Consider the following 19,731-nt stretch of genomic DNA (forward strand, 5'->3'; position numbering starts at 1 on the left):
ACCCCATCTCCAATTTTTTTATAACTCCTGAAACTAGTCTCTAGTAAGAGGCGAAAAAGAATATGAACGAAACATGTGGCATTATTTTGTTTCGAACAATGTTATCCAAGCTCAAACTTGTACCTTCTTGAGCATCGGCAGGAGCGCCTAATTGAGGGGGTGGAAGCAACAAGCACGCCCCCTCCCTCGCTGCTCTAAATTTTCCCCAGATCCCAAGAAAGAGAGAGCATATACCTAATTACTTTTTGTGGACAAACATTGATCTGTGACATAGGCAGGATTCTGTGGTGCCGCTATCCCCGAGTGTGGTTTAAAAACTATTTCATTTCTTGATATTTCATTTCTTCGTCTTTTCTAGCTTATAAAAGCTGAATTTTCGGGGAGAGGGGTCTCTGTCGTTAGACTCACTTTTCGGGGAGAGTGGTCTCTTCATCGTTAAAGGCATCTTAAGTTTGTCCTCGGTGTCCCCCCCAATGGTGTGATGGCTTCTTAATGATGCCATCAGTGATGCTAGCAGTGTTTTTAAAAGTACTTGGAAACAGCCTGCTGTATATGTATGCATGCTCGAAGAGCAAATTTCTACTGCTGCATGAGCTGCTACAAGCAGGTTATTGTGTGTTCCACTGCTGCTCTTTCCACGAGGCAGCTGATCTTTGCTTGCACGCTTTAAGCACTACAGAATTCCACAGTTTTACAAAACCTGCCATGTGAAGCTTTGAGCTAATGTTAGCCTTTGTGTTGTCACCTTGTTCTTGACTTTTAGTATTCCATGCATAAAACCTGTAGCTCCATGTGTGTGTGAAGCTAAAGCATGCTTTAAAGGTGCAAACAGAATCATTACATTCAAAATACTGGTGCGTTCCACTGCAGATGTTGACCCACCCAAACGGCAGCTCTGTGGGGGCAATCAAGCAGCTATGGAACGGATGCTACAGTTCGGCCGTGAGCTTCATCTGATGAGCGTTCAGCTCAAGCACCAGTTTGGAACAAACAAAGCCAACCGAAAGATGATTCAGGTAGTACAACTTAAGTGGTGGACGGTGTGAGCATGCATACTCATACAAATGCAGCCTTTGTAGCCGCATGGCTGCGCTTGGGTGGATGCCATTGAGTAATTACTTACTCCCTTATTGCAAATCTACTCCACCTTGGGGGATTTCCCTTAAACATTTGATCAATCTGCTGATATTGCTGCATGATATGATTCATCATGCTATGAAGTCATTGCTGTTTTCTGGGCATTGTCTTCATGAAAGAAATGTTTTGAAAGCTCCTAGTTATGAGTCAAGATGTAGAAGCCTGAATGTTGCCCTCTTACTGTTTGTGTTACGCCTCTGGTAATGTTATCAACACACTGCCCTACACCACTGTGGTGCTGTTTTCCTGGTTGTCATTTTTGTGCTTCTCCTTTCTGCTAAATCCTGCTAAGACCTGCCAGGTCTCCCTAATTATCCAGGAGACTCCCGAATTTCGGAGGTCATTTTGTAAAATTGTATGACCGAAACACAATCTCTCTGAAACGCTCCTGTGTTCGGCCAAATCCTTCTCCTAGTCTGGCCACATAGTGCTGGAGCTACCTGCAAATCGAATCCAATCCTGCTGTGTGACACCGATTGATATCATGATCAGTGAAGAGTATAAAATGTGTAGTTGGCCAAGTGCAAAGTTGAACCTGCCAGTACCTTTTATTTTGCATTTTATAAGAACACAGCGCTGCCGCCGCCTTCATCTATGCAGCTGCCTGGAGTGGCGCAAGCGTGGCGCTCGAGTCTGATTCTGCCCGTAGTTTTTCTCCACTTGTGCTGGTTATTGCTCCAGGCAGCACTAGTCCTCACTAGTCTGCCTCCACACATTCATCTGGGAGTTTTCTTCTGTGCTTTGTTGGCTTCGGGATCCGGTGCACGGTCTGTAGTCGGATACAACTTAAGTCTGCAGTGAACCTCCACCCACATTCAGGACCACTGCACAGAATTCCTCCGCGACAAAAAAAAAATAGTTCATTGTTAAAACTTTTCTTGTTGCCTAATCAAAAAGCTAATCACAAGAAAAATAATTATAAACACTAAAATTTTGATACCTGGCTTGTTTAATAAAGTCAAACATTAAAAAGCTGATTTCATTTACTGTTGTGGTTTGTAGCAGAGTAATACAGGACGCTTTGGACCCAGGCCCAGTGTTAACAGCAGCTGTTTTTTTTTTTTTAAGTTGTATCCTACTATAGTGCCTCCTTAATGTAGTCGTCAGCTATGCCAAAAGAAATTTTGCCCTTAGACAGTTTCAAGAAATGCACAATGTAGAGTTCCGCAAAATCCTGAAGCACGCACCAACTCGATGGCTGTTGCTTGGGAAATGCCTTGAAAGGCATCAATGGGGACCGCAGTTGAGTTTTTTCCTTCATGAGCTGAAGAAGGAAGCCACAAGTCCGCAATTTCTGTTCTACTACGAAGTTCCAGAGACACCAGACGCGTCAGTGGAAACTGCACAACTGGAGCACATTCTGTGCAAACAGAAGAGAAAAAAAGGCGTCGTCTGGGACTACATCAGTGGCGGTGAAAAAAGTTAAGGGCAGTGATGTGGAAGGCAAGACTGAGAGGTCACCATGCATAACACTTGAGAACGGCTGTCCAGGTTCTTGAGCTCGGATCTCAAAAAAAAAAAAAGAAGCTTGCTGTCTTTTTTTTTTTTTTTTTTGAAGACTACAGTTTCTGCCTTTGAGGCATCGGAACTGCTGCCTGCAAGCACAAGCTGCTCAAATACATGTGCTGCAGTCTCCAGAGTCGAGATGCCCAGAAGGAGGATGAACACATTGTGGTCGGGCAGGAAGCAAAGCGCATTGTTCACAGACTCAAGCCAAGTGAGCAAGAGGATTTTTTTCAGGCTGTTCGCAATTACATGGAAGCTGCCTGTGACTGCATTCACCTCAAATTTCCTTTGGGTCATAATACACTGATTAATGCACAAGTTGCGGATTTCAAATTCTTTGACGCCATGCCATTTCAAAACGTCCACTTCTTTGTGGAGCGGTTTCCAGCCTTATTGCCATCGGAGCAACAAGAGTCAAAAGAAGAAGCTCTAGATTTTCTGGAAATGGAATTTGTGAATCTGTAGGCTTTTTACATTCCTCTCGGTGTGCTGCAAGACAAACAGGCTGACAGGCAGTGGAGCGCCATCTCCCAGCTCGAAGACATAGACAGGCTTTTGCAATTTAGCCGTATCTCGGAGGTAATCCTCGGAATCCTTTCTGTAACGCACAGCAATGCTGAATGCGAGATGCAGTTCAGTATTGTAAAAAAAAAAAAATCGGACCCAGTTGCGAGCATCTATGTCTAACACGAACTTCGGTCATGATCTTTTGGCGAAGTGTTGTTGGGGTGGCGTTTGCCGTGTCGAATATTTTGTAACAGTGGCCAGTGACGTAGCATTTGCGCACAAAAACAATTCAATTCCTCTTTTGTTGTAACTAAATAAAATGTCAGTCATCAAAAGGGCCTGAAAAGATTCCATCCCCATCCCATGACTCCCTCTTTTTTTTCTGTTTACCAGTTTCTGTTTGGGGGTCAGATCCCCCAAATGCCTTCTCTGTGAACCTGGCAGATATGCCTGAGACATATATGTACATATATGTATATTTCTATGGTTTGTCTTGGGCTTCTAACCTAACTTCCTGGCTTGTATGCCTTGTATGCTTTACATACTGGCAGTGTTTACCCATTGAGCATGTTTATCTTACAGTGCTGCTCACTTGTTTCAGGGCCCTTCTAAACTATGTTGTTTACAAATCAAGTTTTCAAGGTGATCTTGTGTTTTTGCTCCGTGTAGGATGCCTTCAGCTTGCTAGCCTATGCAGACCCCTGGAGCAGTCCTATTGGATACCAGCTTGATCCTGTTCAAAGGGAACCGGTGTGTGCGGCGCTCAACAGTGCGATTTTAGGTGAGCATGCAGTAACCAAAATTTCCCTGCTTGGGAATACTGGTCAATCTATTATATTAATAACAGTATATCTTCAGGTACACGGTTCGCATAAGTATCAAAACCTAAAAATGTACTAGACTGTTTTGTTAATAAAACTACAGCAGTATTGCTGGTGGATTTGAGGTAGCTTTTTTTTGTTTGGTCACTTTCTTGCTGCACTGTAGTCGTCCCTTTGCCAGTTGAGCCATTGATTAGCTGGCTGAACTTTTAGCTTTCCACGTGCAGCCCAGTTTCAGGGTATATAGACATTGCTATTTGACCTGCACAGTCCACCTCACTCCTTTGACAGTTCTCTGGTCTCGCTTTCTTTTTAATTGTGTGTGCAGCAGGTGTTAGACTCAGGAATGCGCTGGATTGCAGGCGAATTTATTTGGCTGGCAGCTTGCCTCGCCAGCGGTAGTACAAAGATGCACCCCCCAGGGTTGGAATTTACAACTGTGTTGCTACTTTCCAGCTAGTTTCTAGTTTCCAGCTGGCCACAGACATAACAGCATGCATGTTCCCAGTTAAAACAGGCCATGTTTGTTGGTGCAGATCCCATATAATCTACACACAATTCCTTTGCTAGTGCCTTTAAAAGAGTATAGACACCTAACTTTTAGGTGCGTGTTTTCTTGTTTGTAATGATGCGCAAGGCATTAATATACGTGGATTACCACCTGGCATTCTCCTACGACCGCTAAATAATTTATAATCGCATTTCTTTCTAGTGCTGTTTTGGTTTCGGTCTCAACAGCCGAACGAGGACTGTTACGTAAACGTGTGCTTACAGGTCGCGTGAGACATGAAAAAACTTGCAATATAATCGCTGCTTCCGCATTCGTTGTCATTCGGGCTCTTGAGGAAGGCTGCCTCAGCACTGCAGTAAATTAAAACGATGAAGCAGCGATTATATGGACGTTTTTCCATGCCTTATGTGACACAAAAGCACTCTTTGACGTCACAGCCATTGTTTGGCTGTTGAAACTGAAACTGAAACAGCATGACAGAAAAAATTCGATTATAAATTATTTATAAACTGGTGCCTTTTTCAAAGCAAGCTGAATGATCTCGTTCAGTTGTTTTTACCCACCACAACTATTAAAAATAAAGCTCCAGCCCCATGGTTCAATACCGCAATTAAAAGACATAAATAAAAGTAAACGGCTACAGGACAGCAAAATTGAAAAATAACCCAAGTATGTGGAAGACATACTACAATAAAGCTAATAAGGAAGCCGTTAAGTGTGTAAGCAAGGCAAAGCAAAATTTTTTTGACAGAACATTACCAAACACGCTTAGGACAAACCCCCGAGAATTTTGGAAAGCAATAAATCCGTCGCAAAACACTGCGGTAACTATTACTGGCAGTTGTGATAAACCGCTCAAAGACAGTGATTGCGCAGAAGCCTTCAACCGGTTCTTTTGCTCAGTCTTCACACAGGAACACAGCCTGAACTCCCCGCAGTTCTTTTGGCCGCTGATCACTGAAGCTATGGCACCAGTATCAATTACACCTACTGGTATCATTAATGTAATCAATTATTTAAAGCTGTCATCAGCTGCCGGTACCGATAACATAAATTCTAAGATATTGAAAAATACAAAGGCTAAATAGCAAGTTCCTGTCATTAATTTTTATGCAGTCGCTTTATTCGGGCTGTGTACTTAGTGAATGGAGAATGGGGAAGGTTGTCCCAATCTTTAAATCAGGCAGCAGGCCATCCATTTACCATTACAGACCCATATCATTAACCAGCGTCTCATCTAAAGTCATGGAACATATTATTTTCTCCAACATTATTAAGCACCTCGAGCACCACAATTTTATATGCCCAGCAACAACACGGATTCCATAAAGGCCTTTCCTGCGAAACACAGTTAGCTACTTTTCTTCATGACCTCCACGTTAACCTAAATAATAACTCAGTAACAGGTGCTATCTTTCTTGACTTTGAAAAAGCTTTTGATAGAGTTCCTCATGGCCGACTAATGCGCAAATTATCACTTTTAAATCTTGACACATTTGACCTTACATGGATTGAAAACTTCCTTAATGAGAGAAATCAGTTTGTAGTAATTAATAACCCAGCACCTAACTCTGCCCCTGTTCTTTCCGGCATCCCCCAGGGATCGGTGCTTGGCCCTCTTCTCTTTCTCATCTTCATTAATGATCTTCCTCACTGCATAAACAATAACATCCGGCTTTTTGCAAACGATTGTTTAATTTATGCTAAAATAACTAATCACGAAGACAGCATTAGCTTACGACGTGACTTACTAGCAGTAGAAAATTGGTGTGAAAAATGGCAAATGTCTAAATATTGCTAAGTGTAAAGTCATGCATTTCAGTAGACACTAAAACTTAATTCCACATTGCTACTTTCTCTGCGGTTCTTTTTTACATGCTACTAAAACACACAAATATCTTGGATTACACCTGTATAACGATCTTACGTGGTCAATGCACATGAACTGCATCACTGCAGCATCCAGCCGATCCCTTGGCTATCTTCAACGCTCAATGAAGTTTGCCGCAGCACATGTAAAATTACTAGCCTACACCAAATTAATATATCCAAAATTAGAATATGCAGCTGCCATTTGGAACCCATACCAGGAATACCTTTCTGAGAGCATAGAAACTATCCAAAATCACACCATTACATTTGTTCATTCTAATTATTCAACCTACTCAAGTGTAACCGATCTAAACAGTCCAACTTTCTATTATTAAAGCACCTTCAAAAACTAGCCAGTTTAGCCTTATTTCACCGTTTCTACTATTCATTTCCGTTAAGCGTCTACGTCACAAAACACTGCCCATTTTCAACTCGTCACAAAACCAGCCAACAGGTGTCGTACCCTTGCCCAAAAACACAAACATTTGCGCAGTCTTTCTTCATCCGAACAGCAAAAGATTGGAACAGCCTTCCCTATGCCACTATAATAATAGAAGACACGCTTGCATTCAAAGATAAGCCTAAATCTTTTAGACACGTTTTAGGTTTTCATGTATCTACAGTGGTGGTCAAAAGTTCCCAGGCCGCTCTGACCGAGCCAGGAGCGGCTGCTCTCCGCTCTCGCGGCGCTGCTATCGCTTGCACGGCTCGGTGCGCGCCGGCTGAGAGGCTGTGCATTCCCCTCCCTTTTGCTCTCGTTGATAACAAAGCCTGAAAAATTCTAGTGCGCTGTTCACCTTCACTGTTCGCTCTTCACATTCCGCTGCGGCGCTTTCCGTGGTATTGCAAAGGAGAATTTTCCACCAAGTGATGCGCAATACTAGCGGCCATATTCAGTTAGACTATGTGTGCTTCCCGTGCTTTTCGGATTCCTGCCGTATGAAATAACGCGTTTACCTACACATGAGCTGTGTTCCGGCTCTCTCAGCCAGTTGTGGGACTTCCCACGTGCCATTTCGGCGCGGAGCACTCATACGTTCCGCGACACCCATCAAGAATCTTCTCCGATCTTGTTTTTGCTGATACCAAGGCTACGCCATGTCGAGTTTAAAAAAGCATACCACGTAGTAACCTTTAAATTCGACCCAGCAAGCCCGAATCGACCATGCCAAATACGTTGGTGACCTCCAATTTGGCATTTCTTCTCTTCTTTCACACCCTCCTTCATCCCTTCCCTTACATCATCGTTCGGGTGTCCGCCGAGATTATGCGTAACAGTTAAACAGTTAGTGCGCCATTTCCTTTCCTCAAAAACCAATTTACTCACCTCCAATTTGGCACGGGTCATTTCCAAAAAGTGGCCCAGGCCACCCAGAAATTTGACCTTTGCCAGTTTGCACCAAAATCCATGTCCAAGCATAACTGAGCGTGCCAGACATGATGGTAACCTCCAAATTTGGAGTGGGTCATTTCCAAAAAGTGGCCCTGCCCTACCCCGAAATTAGACATTTGCCGATTTGCACCAAATTTTGAAGTTAGCATCACGTCTGGCACACTCAGTGGAGCTTGGGCGTCGATTTTGGTGCAAATCGGCAGAGGTCAAATTTCGGGGTTTTCCCGGGCCACTTTTTGGAAATGATCCGTGCCAAATTTTTAGGTTACCATCATGTCTCACACGTTCAGTTATGCTTGGACGTCGATTTTGGTGCAATTTGGTAAAGGTCAAATTTCTGGGTTGGCCCGGGCCACTTTTTGGAAATGACCCGAGCCAAATTGGAGGGGAGTAAATTGGTTTTTGAGGAAAGGAAATAGTGCACTAACTGTTTTGCATATCTCAGTGGACACCCGAACCATGCTGTAAGAAAAGGGATGAAGGAGGGTGTTAAAGAAGAAGCGAAGAAATGCCAAATTGAAGGTCACCGACATATTTGGTACGGTCGATTCGGGCTTGGCTGGGTCGAATTTTAAGGTTACTACGTTCTATGTTTTTTTTAAACTCGACATGGTGTAGCCTTGGCATCGGCACAAACAAGATTGGAGAAGATTCTTGATGGGTGTCGCGGAAAGTATGAGTGCTCCGCGCCGAAATGGCACGTGGGAAGTCACGCAATCGGCTGAGAGAGCCGGAACACAGCTTATGTGTAGGTAAACGTGTTATTTCGTACTGCAGGAAGCCGAAAAGTACGGGAAGCACACATAGTCTAATTGAATATGGCCGCTAGTATGGCGCGTGACTTGTTGGCATACTCTCCTCTGCAATGCCACGCGAAGCGCCGCAGCGGAATGTGAAGGCAAACGGCGCACTATCATTTTTTAGGCTTTGTTATCAACGAGAGCAAAAGAGAGGGGAATCCACACACTTTCAGCGCATACCGTCGCAGCCGGCACGCGCTGAGCCGCGAGAGCGGAGAGCAGCCGCTCCTGGCTGGGTCAGAGCGGCCTGGGAACTTTTGACCACCCCTGTACCTTTCCCCTCTAACGTTGATATATTGCACTTTGTTTTACCATGTGGTTTCTATTGTTCTCAACTATGTTATTGAATTCTTACCCACCGTTCACGCTTCTTCCTCACTTTTATTCTTGTTTTGTTTTTTCTTTTGTATTCGAAAGCATTTGAGCGCTTTGCATTTTGATTTTGTGAGCAGTTTGCCTGTTTCATTTTTATTTTGAACCTTGATGTTGGCATTCTACTGAATATTTTCCTTTTTTGTTGATATTTCTGTACAACCCACCCCTCATGTATTGCCCCTTTTTTGGTGTGTTTGAGGTACTAAAGTAAAAAAATTAATAATTTTAGCAGTCGTAGGCGAATATCACATAATGATTGATGCGCAGTAATGTCTTCCGCATCTTTTTGGAAAGGAAACATGCGACCGAAATTAGGCGTCTATACTCCTTTAATAACACAATGGTAGCGCCTGTAATCTACTTGTTGTATTATACTACAAAAGGCTGTGAAACACGGTGTGTGCTAATTGGGATGTTGTATGGGACTCTAGGCATCATGTTTCGCTGGCTTTTGATGTCTATGCTAAAATTATGCGAGAGCTATTACAAAATGGGGCCTTACCTTTAACAGGTTATGTGACCTAAGTGAGATTATTTTGATGCGAGATTTGCACCAAGCAGCCTGACAAAATGTCCTAATTCAAAATTCAAAGTAGCCACTGGTACACATACAGGTTGTCCCACATAACTTGAGCCAAGGTTTTAAAATGAAAGACACTTCGGACGCGAATTGAACCAAATGTATTATGTTAGCGCTAGCCTAGAGCTACTCAGGCTATTTATTATTTTCCCCTTAACTAACTGATATTTATGTTTAATGAACTTTTTAAGCATTGGCTGCAGACCCAAAGTGTGATTGGCAAAGTTGTAGAGCGCCTTGAGAAACCTCTCAATAAATTGTTTCCTGCTCGATATATCTCACGTGATCCTTTTTTCCGCGTTCCAAAGAAAGCCCGTGAAATATCAAAAAATACCTCATGACCGGGTGCTTGCGCTCAGTTATTGTGCTGCTCTCAAGCGTGCGGTGGATGAACAAGGTTGGCTGCAGTGAGACGTGAAAATCAAAAAATACCTCATGACCGGGTGCTTGCGCTCAGTTATTGTGCTGCTCTCAAGCGTGCGGTGGATGAACAAGGTTGGCTGCAGTGAGACGTGAAAATCAAAAAATACCTCATGACCGGGTGCTTGCGCTCAGTTATTGTGCTGCTCTCAAGCGTGCGGTGGATGAACAAGGTTGGCTGCAGTGAGACTGTGGCCTGTGACAGGGCGTTACGCCTGATGTAGGTATCTGGGCATGCGGCTCGTATCGCATGACGGCGCAAGTGCATGCTGCTGGCCGAGCATTGCCGAAGCGATAAGGGGTCAAAGGCTACGAAAAAGCAAAGAAGAAAACAGCTTTTTTATTCTACTTTAAAGAACGAACGTGCGAAGCGCGTGAGAAAGATGGGAGGCGATGAAGGCTGCTACAATTTTGCCTTTGTATACAAATGACCTTTTAGCAGTTTTTGAATTGAACGATGATATTTCAACCTTAAACTTCAAGGTTCGAATAACAGCGGATAAATCACACGTGACAAAACTGAGTAAAGCTCAGTGGGTGAAAAAAAAAAAACTTCGCTATATTCAAGCAAGTTTACGCATGTTTTCTTCAGACGACAACTCTTTTTGCACTGGCTCCGCCCGCTCTCCTTCTCACACTAACTGTCTACCAGACATTCTTTTTTGACCTCGCGCCCCCGCACGTGCATTTAACTCCGTGGTAGCAGTATCGGGTGGCCGCATCTCGCTCCACACTTGCGCACCGTGATCAGAGTTGTATGTAATGTTTTGCTCTAGGTGCGTCAAATGGACATAGAAGGCGGACAGTTGAGCTCTTCAAATGCTGGCATCTATGTATGTGCCTGAGCTCAATGACAATTGTGCGTGCATATGAGAAGCTGAGACAGACGGGGACTTTTAGAAAGAAACTACATAAATCTTCAAACATGGGCGAAGACGTGGAGACAGATATTCTGTGTAAATTTTCTTCACACCTACATGCAAGTTTTCGTAGTGTGGGTGTTGAAGCTGGAGTGTGAAAGTCTTCCGTATGGAGAATACTGAAGAAGAAACAACTTCATCCATACCACGTACCAGAGCTGCACCAGATGTTGGAGCCCCATGATTTCCAAAATCGGAAGGACTTTGTAAACTGGATTCTAATCAAGACAGAAAAGAACCCAGGCTTTGTCAACAACATACTGCGGACCGATGAAGCTACCGTCTCACGTAATGCCTATGTGATCATCCACAGCGCTCATTATTGGAGTGATGAAAACCCTCACTGGGCTTTTAAAACACATTACCAATATAAGTGGTCGGTTAATGTGTGGCACTATCACTGGCCCCATGTTTTTTGATAACACGCTTACAATCGAAAGATACGTCAATAATATACTTGACGGGGCACTTGAGGATTTTCTTTGTGGAAGTTCCATTGGCTAGGATCAAGGATATTGGTACTAGCATGATGGTGCTCCTGTGCACGGCAGCAACAAAACCTTGCATATGGCTGGATGAAGCCTTCCCTCAGCAGTGGATTGGACAGCATGGGCCCATTGCTTAGCTGGCACGGTCGCCAGATTCAACTTTGCTTGATTTCTTCCTTTGGGGCTACGTCAAGGATCAAGTACTATATCGGACTTAAAGCACGGCATCATAGAACCAAGAAGAAAAAATGACAGGTCTGCAACTCCACCCCTGACACCATGGTCAAGAACACCGCGGAACTGTGCTGATGAAATGCCAAATCTGCATTGCAGCAGATGGTGACCTGTTAGAACACATTATAATCAAGGGGTGCTTTTTGGATTGAAGGTTGTTGAAAAATCATTCTGGCCCTATCACCCTCACCCCCACAAGCCATATTACACTCGGTCTGCAGGCTGCCAGCTCCTTCACATTTCAAGCATCAAAAAATAAAGCTATGTTCCTGTTCTATTTCGTAGCCTTTGATGCTTTATCGCTTTGGCAACACTCGGCTAGCAGCATGCATTTGCGGCGTCATGCTATAAGAGCCGCATGCCCAGATACCTACATCAGGCATAGTGCACTGTCGCGGGCCACAGTTTCTGTGCAGCCGACCTGTTCATTCATCGCACACTTGAGAGCAGCAGAACAACTGAGCGCAAGCGCCCCGTCGCATGGTATTTTTTCATATTTCACGGGCCTTCTTTTGAACACATAAAAAAGGACCACGTGAGATACATCGTGTAGGAAACAATTTATTGAGAGGTTTCACAAAGGTGCTCTACCACTTTGCCAATCACACTTGGGGTCTGCAGCCAATGCTTAAAAAGTTGATTAATGAAACATAAATCTCAGTTAGTTAAGGGGAAAATAAAAAATAGCCTAAGTAACTCTAGGCTAGTGCTAACATAATGCATTCGGTTCAATTCGTGTCCGAAGTGTCTTTCACTTTTAATACCTTGGCTCAAGTTATGTGGGACAACCTGTATAGCTGGTGGGGTTCAGTTCAACCTGCACAAAGGCAGGTTGCACAAGATACTGGTTGCAACTAATCTTTTCACAGTGGTTAGCAGTTTGCATGCTACATTTGAGTTCCAGTTGTCAAGTAGGTCTGCCAGTTTACCTACTATCTGCAGTTATCCTGAAATATCGTAGTACATTGCAGATTGTGCCATAAGGAAAATCGCAATGCCAGACCCCTTGTTTCCCTTTGCAGAATCTCAGAAGTTGCCTCGTCGCCCGCCACTGGAGCTCATAGTGGCCCATTCTCGGGAACTGCTCAAGTTGATGTCCAAAGCAGGTCTGGGATCGTGCGCCTTTGCCAACATTGACTCACTCTTGCAGTGACTGTGACAGTTCCCCTGCCGTGTAATTATATTTGGAAGCCTCTTTTTTTTACAAGCCAAACTGCTGGCCACCTGTGCGCCCCCCCCCCCCCCCCCCCCCCCCCCTCCCCCGTTTTCAGAAGTGCTGGAAGTGGTGATGCCTCATCTACCTGCATAAAAGTGCTTTAGGCATGGTCAAGACAAGAGGAGGACTTTCTCAAGCACAGTACAGTACAGTTCAACTATTACATGATGGATGTTGCATAGTTATTTGGAATTTTGGAAAAATTCTCAAATCAACAGTTGTTTTCACAACTCTTGGGGAAAGATGGCTTTCTCATGCATTTTGCCATGTTTGACAACTGCCTGCCTCAGAAGCCTAAAAAATAAGTTGGTACTGGTTGTGTGAATCACAGCATTTAACACAAAACTTTTCTTCCTTGTGTAATAAGTGAGAAAATATTGTCATGCATGTTATTAAAGAAAAATCATGAAAGGCTACCTGTGTATAGGATTTGAATGTGAGAAACATTCAAGGCATGTATCCTCTTCCCTAAATTCGAGGTAATTGTGTAACAACCAGTATCGCATACATATTACATACAAGTGAATACCCTAGTGTGGGTTTTGTCACTGTGAGCTGAGTGCTGCTGTAGTTAAATTTTTGTGTGGTTGAATAAATAAGTTTATGCACAGTGGGGGTCTGCTGTGTGCCAAATGCTGGTACCAGACCAGTTGTCCTTAGGATAAGCTGCGAAAACCTAATGTTTGTCTAGTAGTGCATGATATGAAAAGACCGTTTTGAGGAGCTTGGAATGGTTAAGGAATGCCAGTCTTGTCCTGGGGCTCTTGCCTTACTTGCTTTGCGACTTGTAGTTCTTGCCTTATTTGTAAACTCTCTGAGCTGAAAAAATGTTAGCAGGTTGTTTTGACATCACAATTGACGTGCATAAATTGTTATTGGGTGAGTGTGGTCAGTGCTTCAAGTTGCAAGCTTGGTGAATGAGTGTTTGTGAATGAGCTCTTACCAATTCATGTGATCATTTTATTCATCAAGAATTGTGTGGAGAGACCTCTTGGTATTTGTTTGCAATGCCTTTGTGAATGACGTTCTGCTTTTATTGCACAGTTCATAATTTTAAGGCATCTGTGTAGGTCTAAAAGCAGCTGTTTCCAAAGATCCACCACATTGGTGCCGTGCTTATGACTTACTGTTATTAGTAGTGATTTTGTGACGAGCAGTGACTTTAGCGAAACGATGCCACTTCGGTTGCTAGTACCGTGCCTAAGCTATTTTTCACGACGTATATTTGTACTGTTGTCTTCACTTGTTTTCTGCTTTCTCCATAGTGTAAGAAGTTTTTATCTTCCTAGTAACATTGGATGAGGGGTGTACTAATGCAGTTTGTTAGCAATTTGTTAGCAATTTGTGCTTGCTGAGATTTGCATCGCCTTGAAGGACAAGGCTATAACCCTGGAGAAATGAGTTTTTTGGGTTGTGCTTTGTTGTTTTTAAGTTACAATGTTGGCATGTCCTTATGCTTCGAAATATTTGTATTTACAAATTTAACAAGAAATGTGGCCTTTACTTTTCACAATTTTATTTTGTGCTTTCATTCTCAATGGTGCACCGTAAGTAGAACAAGACTGTGCACAAAATACATTCAGTAGCATGCTTGTAATGTCATGCCATCATCTGTAGCAACATGGCGACATCGCAGCAATTTTTTTGCTAGTCAGAATTTGCTTCCACTTTGTTTACTCATTTTATTGCTGCAGATATGGAAACTTAAATGCTGCCACAACAATAGTTGTATTTTTAGCTATGTAAAAATGTATAGCTTCAGTTCCTCTTTTTTTTTTTTGTTGCGTCGTATGCAGTGCACATTTTTTACTTTACCAGCATGCTGTCTTTAACAAGTCCCTGAGATGCCTTTTCAGTGTTGTAAGTAAACACATCCAGTAGATGTCGCCATGAACCTCTCGGCCATATGATACTGTCCTTTTCAGTGTATTGCAGAGTCACTGGAGAATTTGTTCCTTCTTGTTTCCCCACAAATAGTACTCACTGCAGTTCCATCAGAGCATTTCCTAACGTCAGAAAACAAACGTGCATCCTTGCTAAACGTTGTGACATGCGAAGCAAACAGGCTTGCCAAGCAAAAACAAAACATCATGCCTGTTGCAAAAGGCACAACAGCCATGGAAACAGTCAGCAGGTCACACAAGCCAATCTAGGTATAATGCAGCATATTGCATCATGCTTTTGAAATGGGCTGGGAGAGAAATTGAGGACATTCAAACTATTTAGCACATTGTTATTGACTTCAAAAATCATCACACAGTGTACTGCAGGTGTGGTCGCACCAGATTTCGTGTCACTCAGTGAACTTTCATATTCCGTGTGAAGTGTTGCATGGCCAGTTATTGAATTTCTGAGCAGCTGTAGCGTATACAGTGCACCCTGCAGCCACGAGCAGCTACTGGCACTGGATGATACGGCTTTGGTCTGGGTAGTTGTAAGAACTGCCACTGGTGGCACTGCAGTCATGTACTGTATGGGCTAGGATTTGTAACAGCACTCCATCGGCTGTTGAATATCACAAGCCCTGTCGCAACTATTGGATGTCTCCTTAGTGTTTGTAAACAAAATCTATGCACTAAGTATAGGAAGAAAGACAGCCAGATGGCAAGACTGCATGCTCCTTTGGTGTGTGTTATGCTATATTTATTTCTGCAAGCTCTGCGGCGAAGTTGGTGTAGAATCATACTTTCATGTAGGCACATCTCGAAGTATCATAGTGCTGTTGTTCATTCCTTTTTATTTTGTTACACAACAAATGGTAATGGAAGTTTTGTTCTGGGTTGTTTGTGCTTGCGATACAAGCACACATGTGGCTTGTTTTGTCTAGTGGTGCACTTCGTGACAGTGAAGGCTCCTTCCATTTAACGATAGCAAAGAAACCCGAGCAGGTAGGTGGAAATTGCTGATGGATAACAGCGCAGTGGATGAACACGGACTCAGAGGGAAGAATAATACCCCTATCAAACGGGAAGTTTCAATGCCTATTGAGTCAATGGACATGAACTCAATGGGGATCAGCCAGTGCCACACGACTATTTTGAATGGCCATTGAACTTGATGGACATCGACTCAGTGGAGGTTCATGAATGACCATTGGAATCTCAAGGGCCTTTGAGAAAAGCCTCGCACTCAACCATATGTTGAAAAAAAAAGAAAAGACAAACATGTGAAATAAGCAAAAATATCTGATTTAAAGGGACCGAACACTGACTAAAACGTGTCATGAGAAGATGAGATGTTGACGAAATGAAAATTTCGTGCCTCAAATTGTAGGAATTGAGCACTGCAGTAGCAAAGAAACGAGAGTATATAATTTTTATTTGGTACTGAAAAAAAGTATAGAAAGCCATCTTGCAGTGAAACCCACCATTATCACTGTAGCCCACCACATGGCCACATCCCGGTAAAATATCGCGTATTTGTTAAGTGTACCGTGTTTTTTCTTGCAGGAGTGTTTGTCGTGTTTTATTATAGTTTACACTCTCTCCAGTGCACCCTTCAATAAAAAGCAACACTCCCTTCGCATTGTCAACAATGCGCCTTTAGCTTTTGTAACTAGATGGAACTACAGTGTTTTGAATTTTTTGGATGAATCGGCAACCGCGGTTTACTTAAACTTTTGTCAACAAGGTGTAAATCACTGCTTTGTAACAGCTTTGAGTGTGGAAACTGAAATGGACGCTACTCTATATACTAAAGATATCATTACTGTCTGGCGTGTGATATCTATATATCAGGTTTTGGTACAGCGCTTTTGCCGATATGTCATCTCCATAACGTTCGCTGATCATGGTTTCCAGCATTGGGATATATAAAAATGGGCGCATGTGCAGATTTAAAAATTCTTTGCAAGAATTTCCTACAAAGTTTTCAATAAAACCGTTGCGTAATCAGCACCTTAGATGGGAAGCTTTCCGTTATGCCGAAAAAAATTGGTCCCTTAAAATTCAGTGTTCTGTCCCTTTAATGGCAAAATTTTAGACTATGTTAGATAGTTCATACTAATTTTTATTCTGTAGTCAAAATGACAGCTCCGCAGAAAGGCCGGCGGTCAGATGTAAACAAATGGCGCTGTTCTTGCCGTGAGGCATCGCAGCGTTAAGCTTTGCTTTTTTTTTTTTCACCTCTTGGCGCATTGTGACAACCGAGATAAAGAAGTGCCCCACAAATGATGCAACGATAGTGGCAATGAACACAACAAAGATGGTCACTAATTTGTGGCTGCTTCGCTGGCAAAAAGTGAATGCTTTTGAAATGAAGTGTGCATTGCTGCCCTCGTCACCCTGCCATCGCTCTCTAGATTGTGTTTAACTGTGAAGTATTTGAATCGGTTTTTCAGAAAAAAAGTTTCAATTAAAATAGCACTTACACTGGCATTTGGCTCGTGGTACTAAGCTTCACTTTGTACTTTTTTTCAATGTTTCCCCTAGCGCCATCTTTCGAATCGTATGCTCACTAACTCGGTGATCATTGATATTGTTCATGTGGCGGCGGTGCATCTGGATGGCCGTCGAAAATTTCAATGGTCATTGAGGTAGCCCGTGTGACAGGGGTATGAGATGGTACAAGCACTGGCTTAAAATAAACTTTATTGGGAGAAAAGCAAAATTTATGCAGTGAAGACTGTACATGTTAAAAACAAGAAGCCAGAAAAAGTGATAAGGCTTTAACATAGTTAAACCAAGTAGGCAAGCGAAAGCATGTGTTTAGCCTGGTTGGTTCATGGTTTTGCTTTGCTGGGTCGTCGGCATGTCTGATGACGATATTCGACTCGGGCTAAACTCTGATCGAGGTTAAGCTGATCTGTGATGCAATTTGCACAGCGCGAGAGCATGTTGCAGTTTAACATGAGGCATGATCGGCTGTGACGATAGCATAGTGCTCTCGTGCAACAGCCATCAAAGCTGATCTGTTCGCACCGCTGCGGGTTTGAAACCCAGTCGCTGCAATATTTACTTTATTTATGCACCCTCAAGGTCATGCAAGCCATAAGATTCTTGGTTGGGTTTGACCTCGTGAACTAGTGGTTTTGCGCTAAAAGGAATAAAAAACTGGCTGGCGTGAGAAATCACGAAAGCATTTCACATTCACATAACAAGGATACTTAAGTCACCCCAGATACGACCTTCAAGGCAGGTGGTATTTCAACTGGGGAAAGCATGAGGGGGCACTCGGCTATCAAAGCTTTTCACGTGCCCCAAAAGAGGAAGAAAAGTTATGACCAGAAGTACCAGAAACAAGCACGAGCTTGAGGAAGCACACACACACGCACCTCTTAACTCCCCTCTATCACCATTAGCCGTGTTCCGAACTGGCTAAAAATTTGTTCATTTTGGGATAGTGCAAGTTGAAGGTGACTTATGTATCCTTGTTATGTGAATGTGAAATGCTTTTGTGATTTCTCAGGCCAGCCAGTTTTTTATATTTGAAAAGAAAGTGCAATGTTTGAAAAACGAATGCGGTGACACAAGCAACAGTGCAAGGCAAGATCTTGGGATGAATTTGAAGAAACGCTGTTGTATGATTTGAACTGTTCTTTGATCCATATGTTCACGCATCCAATTTGTCCTAACATACATAGCTCCACAGAAAATTGGCGGCCTATACAACATGCCAACATTGCACAGAATAAACCACTGTTGCTTGGACAGACAACCATCATTCATGCCACTTGATCTTGTGACATAGTTCTGCGCCGTGGCACAAATAGTGCTCAGGTTATTGGGGGTGGATTCCGCATCTCCCTTCTACCTCTTTGAAACCATGGGATGCTTTGTGTACATATACCTTAACAGCCACCTTAAGGTTCACTAAAAAATGCACCCTTGGCTTTCACCCGCCTTCACCAATTCCATGATACTTCTCTTGTGCCTGGTTTGTTCACCCTGCTGCTATCCATCATGAATGCTCTGCTCGGCGTTGGGGTCATTTTTTTTTTTTTGCCTCCCAGATACAACCTTCAAGGCAGGTGGTAGTTCAGCTGGGGAAAGCATGAGGGGGCTTTGTACATCAACTCCCATTTATGAGCAGTTGCTGGCAGGTGCCTCCCACAGTAAAGTGTCGAACATGGTGGCAGCCTTTGACGTCATTGTGAAAAGCTCGCACACATTGCAGCTAACCTCATGCATATAGCACAGTTGCATCATAAGGTGGTCTAGCTCAGTTATCACTAGTTCTTCGAATCCTGGCAGGCGTGGTATCCTTTTGTAGGCGAGACCCATAAATAAATAGGTAAACGACTTAAGATGTATATATGCAAGTGTGTTGGTATGTGTGTATGAATACATACGCATATGGCAGTAACCATTCATTTGTGACATTCATTTCTTTAGTTTACCCTTGAAGGCCCAAAGGTTATCTAAGGATATGGCTATTACATTATGTAAGGCGAGCTATTTACAGCGCAGAAGTTCATTCATATGCCTCACCTGCAAAAAATTTAAGCGTACATTATATGATACGGAATGCTCATCAAAACTAGCTGAGCTAAGACCGCATAATGGAGCAACTCAATTGCATGTGGAATGCTACTCTGTTGCAGTTCTTGCTGAGTGTCTAGGGCATCAACATTGAAAAATATTGGTTTTTTGCATTTTCTGGTTACGAGCCAAAGCATAACTGGCAGAAGAAGTATTAGCTGGAAGAGAAGATGTGCCACTAGGAGTCTCCAAGCCACCGCATACGTTAAGCTAACAATACTTCAGTCAATGCACAGTTTTCATTTCAACAGAGCCTGTTCATGCTAGCACTACTCGGAAGTTTATTCCTTTTTTGCAGCTTTAAAGTTTTGGACAGCTGCTGAGCTAGTATTTCATAGCTCCCAATGTATAGTGCGCCATATGTGGAGTACTTTTTTGTTTCCTACCCCCATGCCTATATTCTTTTAAAACTTTGTTGTTGTGCTGGGGTAGTACCTCTTTAATATTAATTTTGTAGACTCTCGTAAACGGT

At 43.0% G+C, this 19,731-nt stretch overlaps 1 protein-coding gene across 2 annotated transcripts in view; it reads left to right on the forward strand.

Annotated features, from left to right (window-relative positions):
• The window catches only part of RanBPM (Ran-binding protein M), a 58,759-nt gene extending 44,461 nt beyond the window's left edge, over positions 1–14,298 (forward strand). For both annotated transcript variants that reach the window (XM_077646653.1, XM_077646654.1), the window contains 3 exons: positions 871–1,016; positions 3,820–3,931; positions 12,587–14,298. In XM_077646653.1, coding sequence (XP_077502779.1) covers positions 871–1,016; positions 3,820–3,931; positions 12,587–12,717 — 389 coding nt within the window. In that variant the 3' untranslated portion in view covers positions 12,718–14,298. The remainder of the gene's footprint in view (positions 1–870; positions 1,017–3,819; positions 3,932–12,586) is intronic.
• Positions 14,299–19,731: the final 5,433 nt, after the last annotated feature.

The sequence above is a fragment of the Amblyomma americanum genome, chromosome 1 (assembly GCF_052857255.1).
Source record: "Amblyomma americanum isolate KBUSLIRL-KWMA chromosome 1, ASM5285725v1, whole genome shotgun sequence".
In the NCBI taxonomy this organism is placed as follows: domain Eukaryota; kingdom Metazoa; phylum Arthropoda; class Arachnida; order Ixodida; family Ixodidae; genus Amblyomma; species Amblyomma americanum.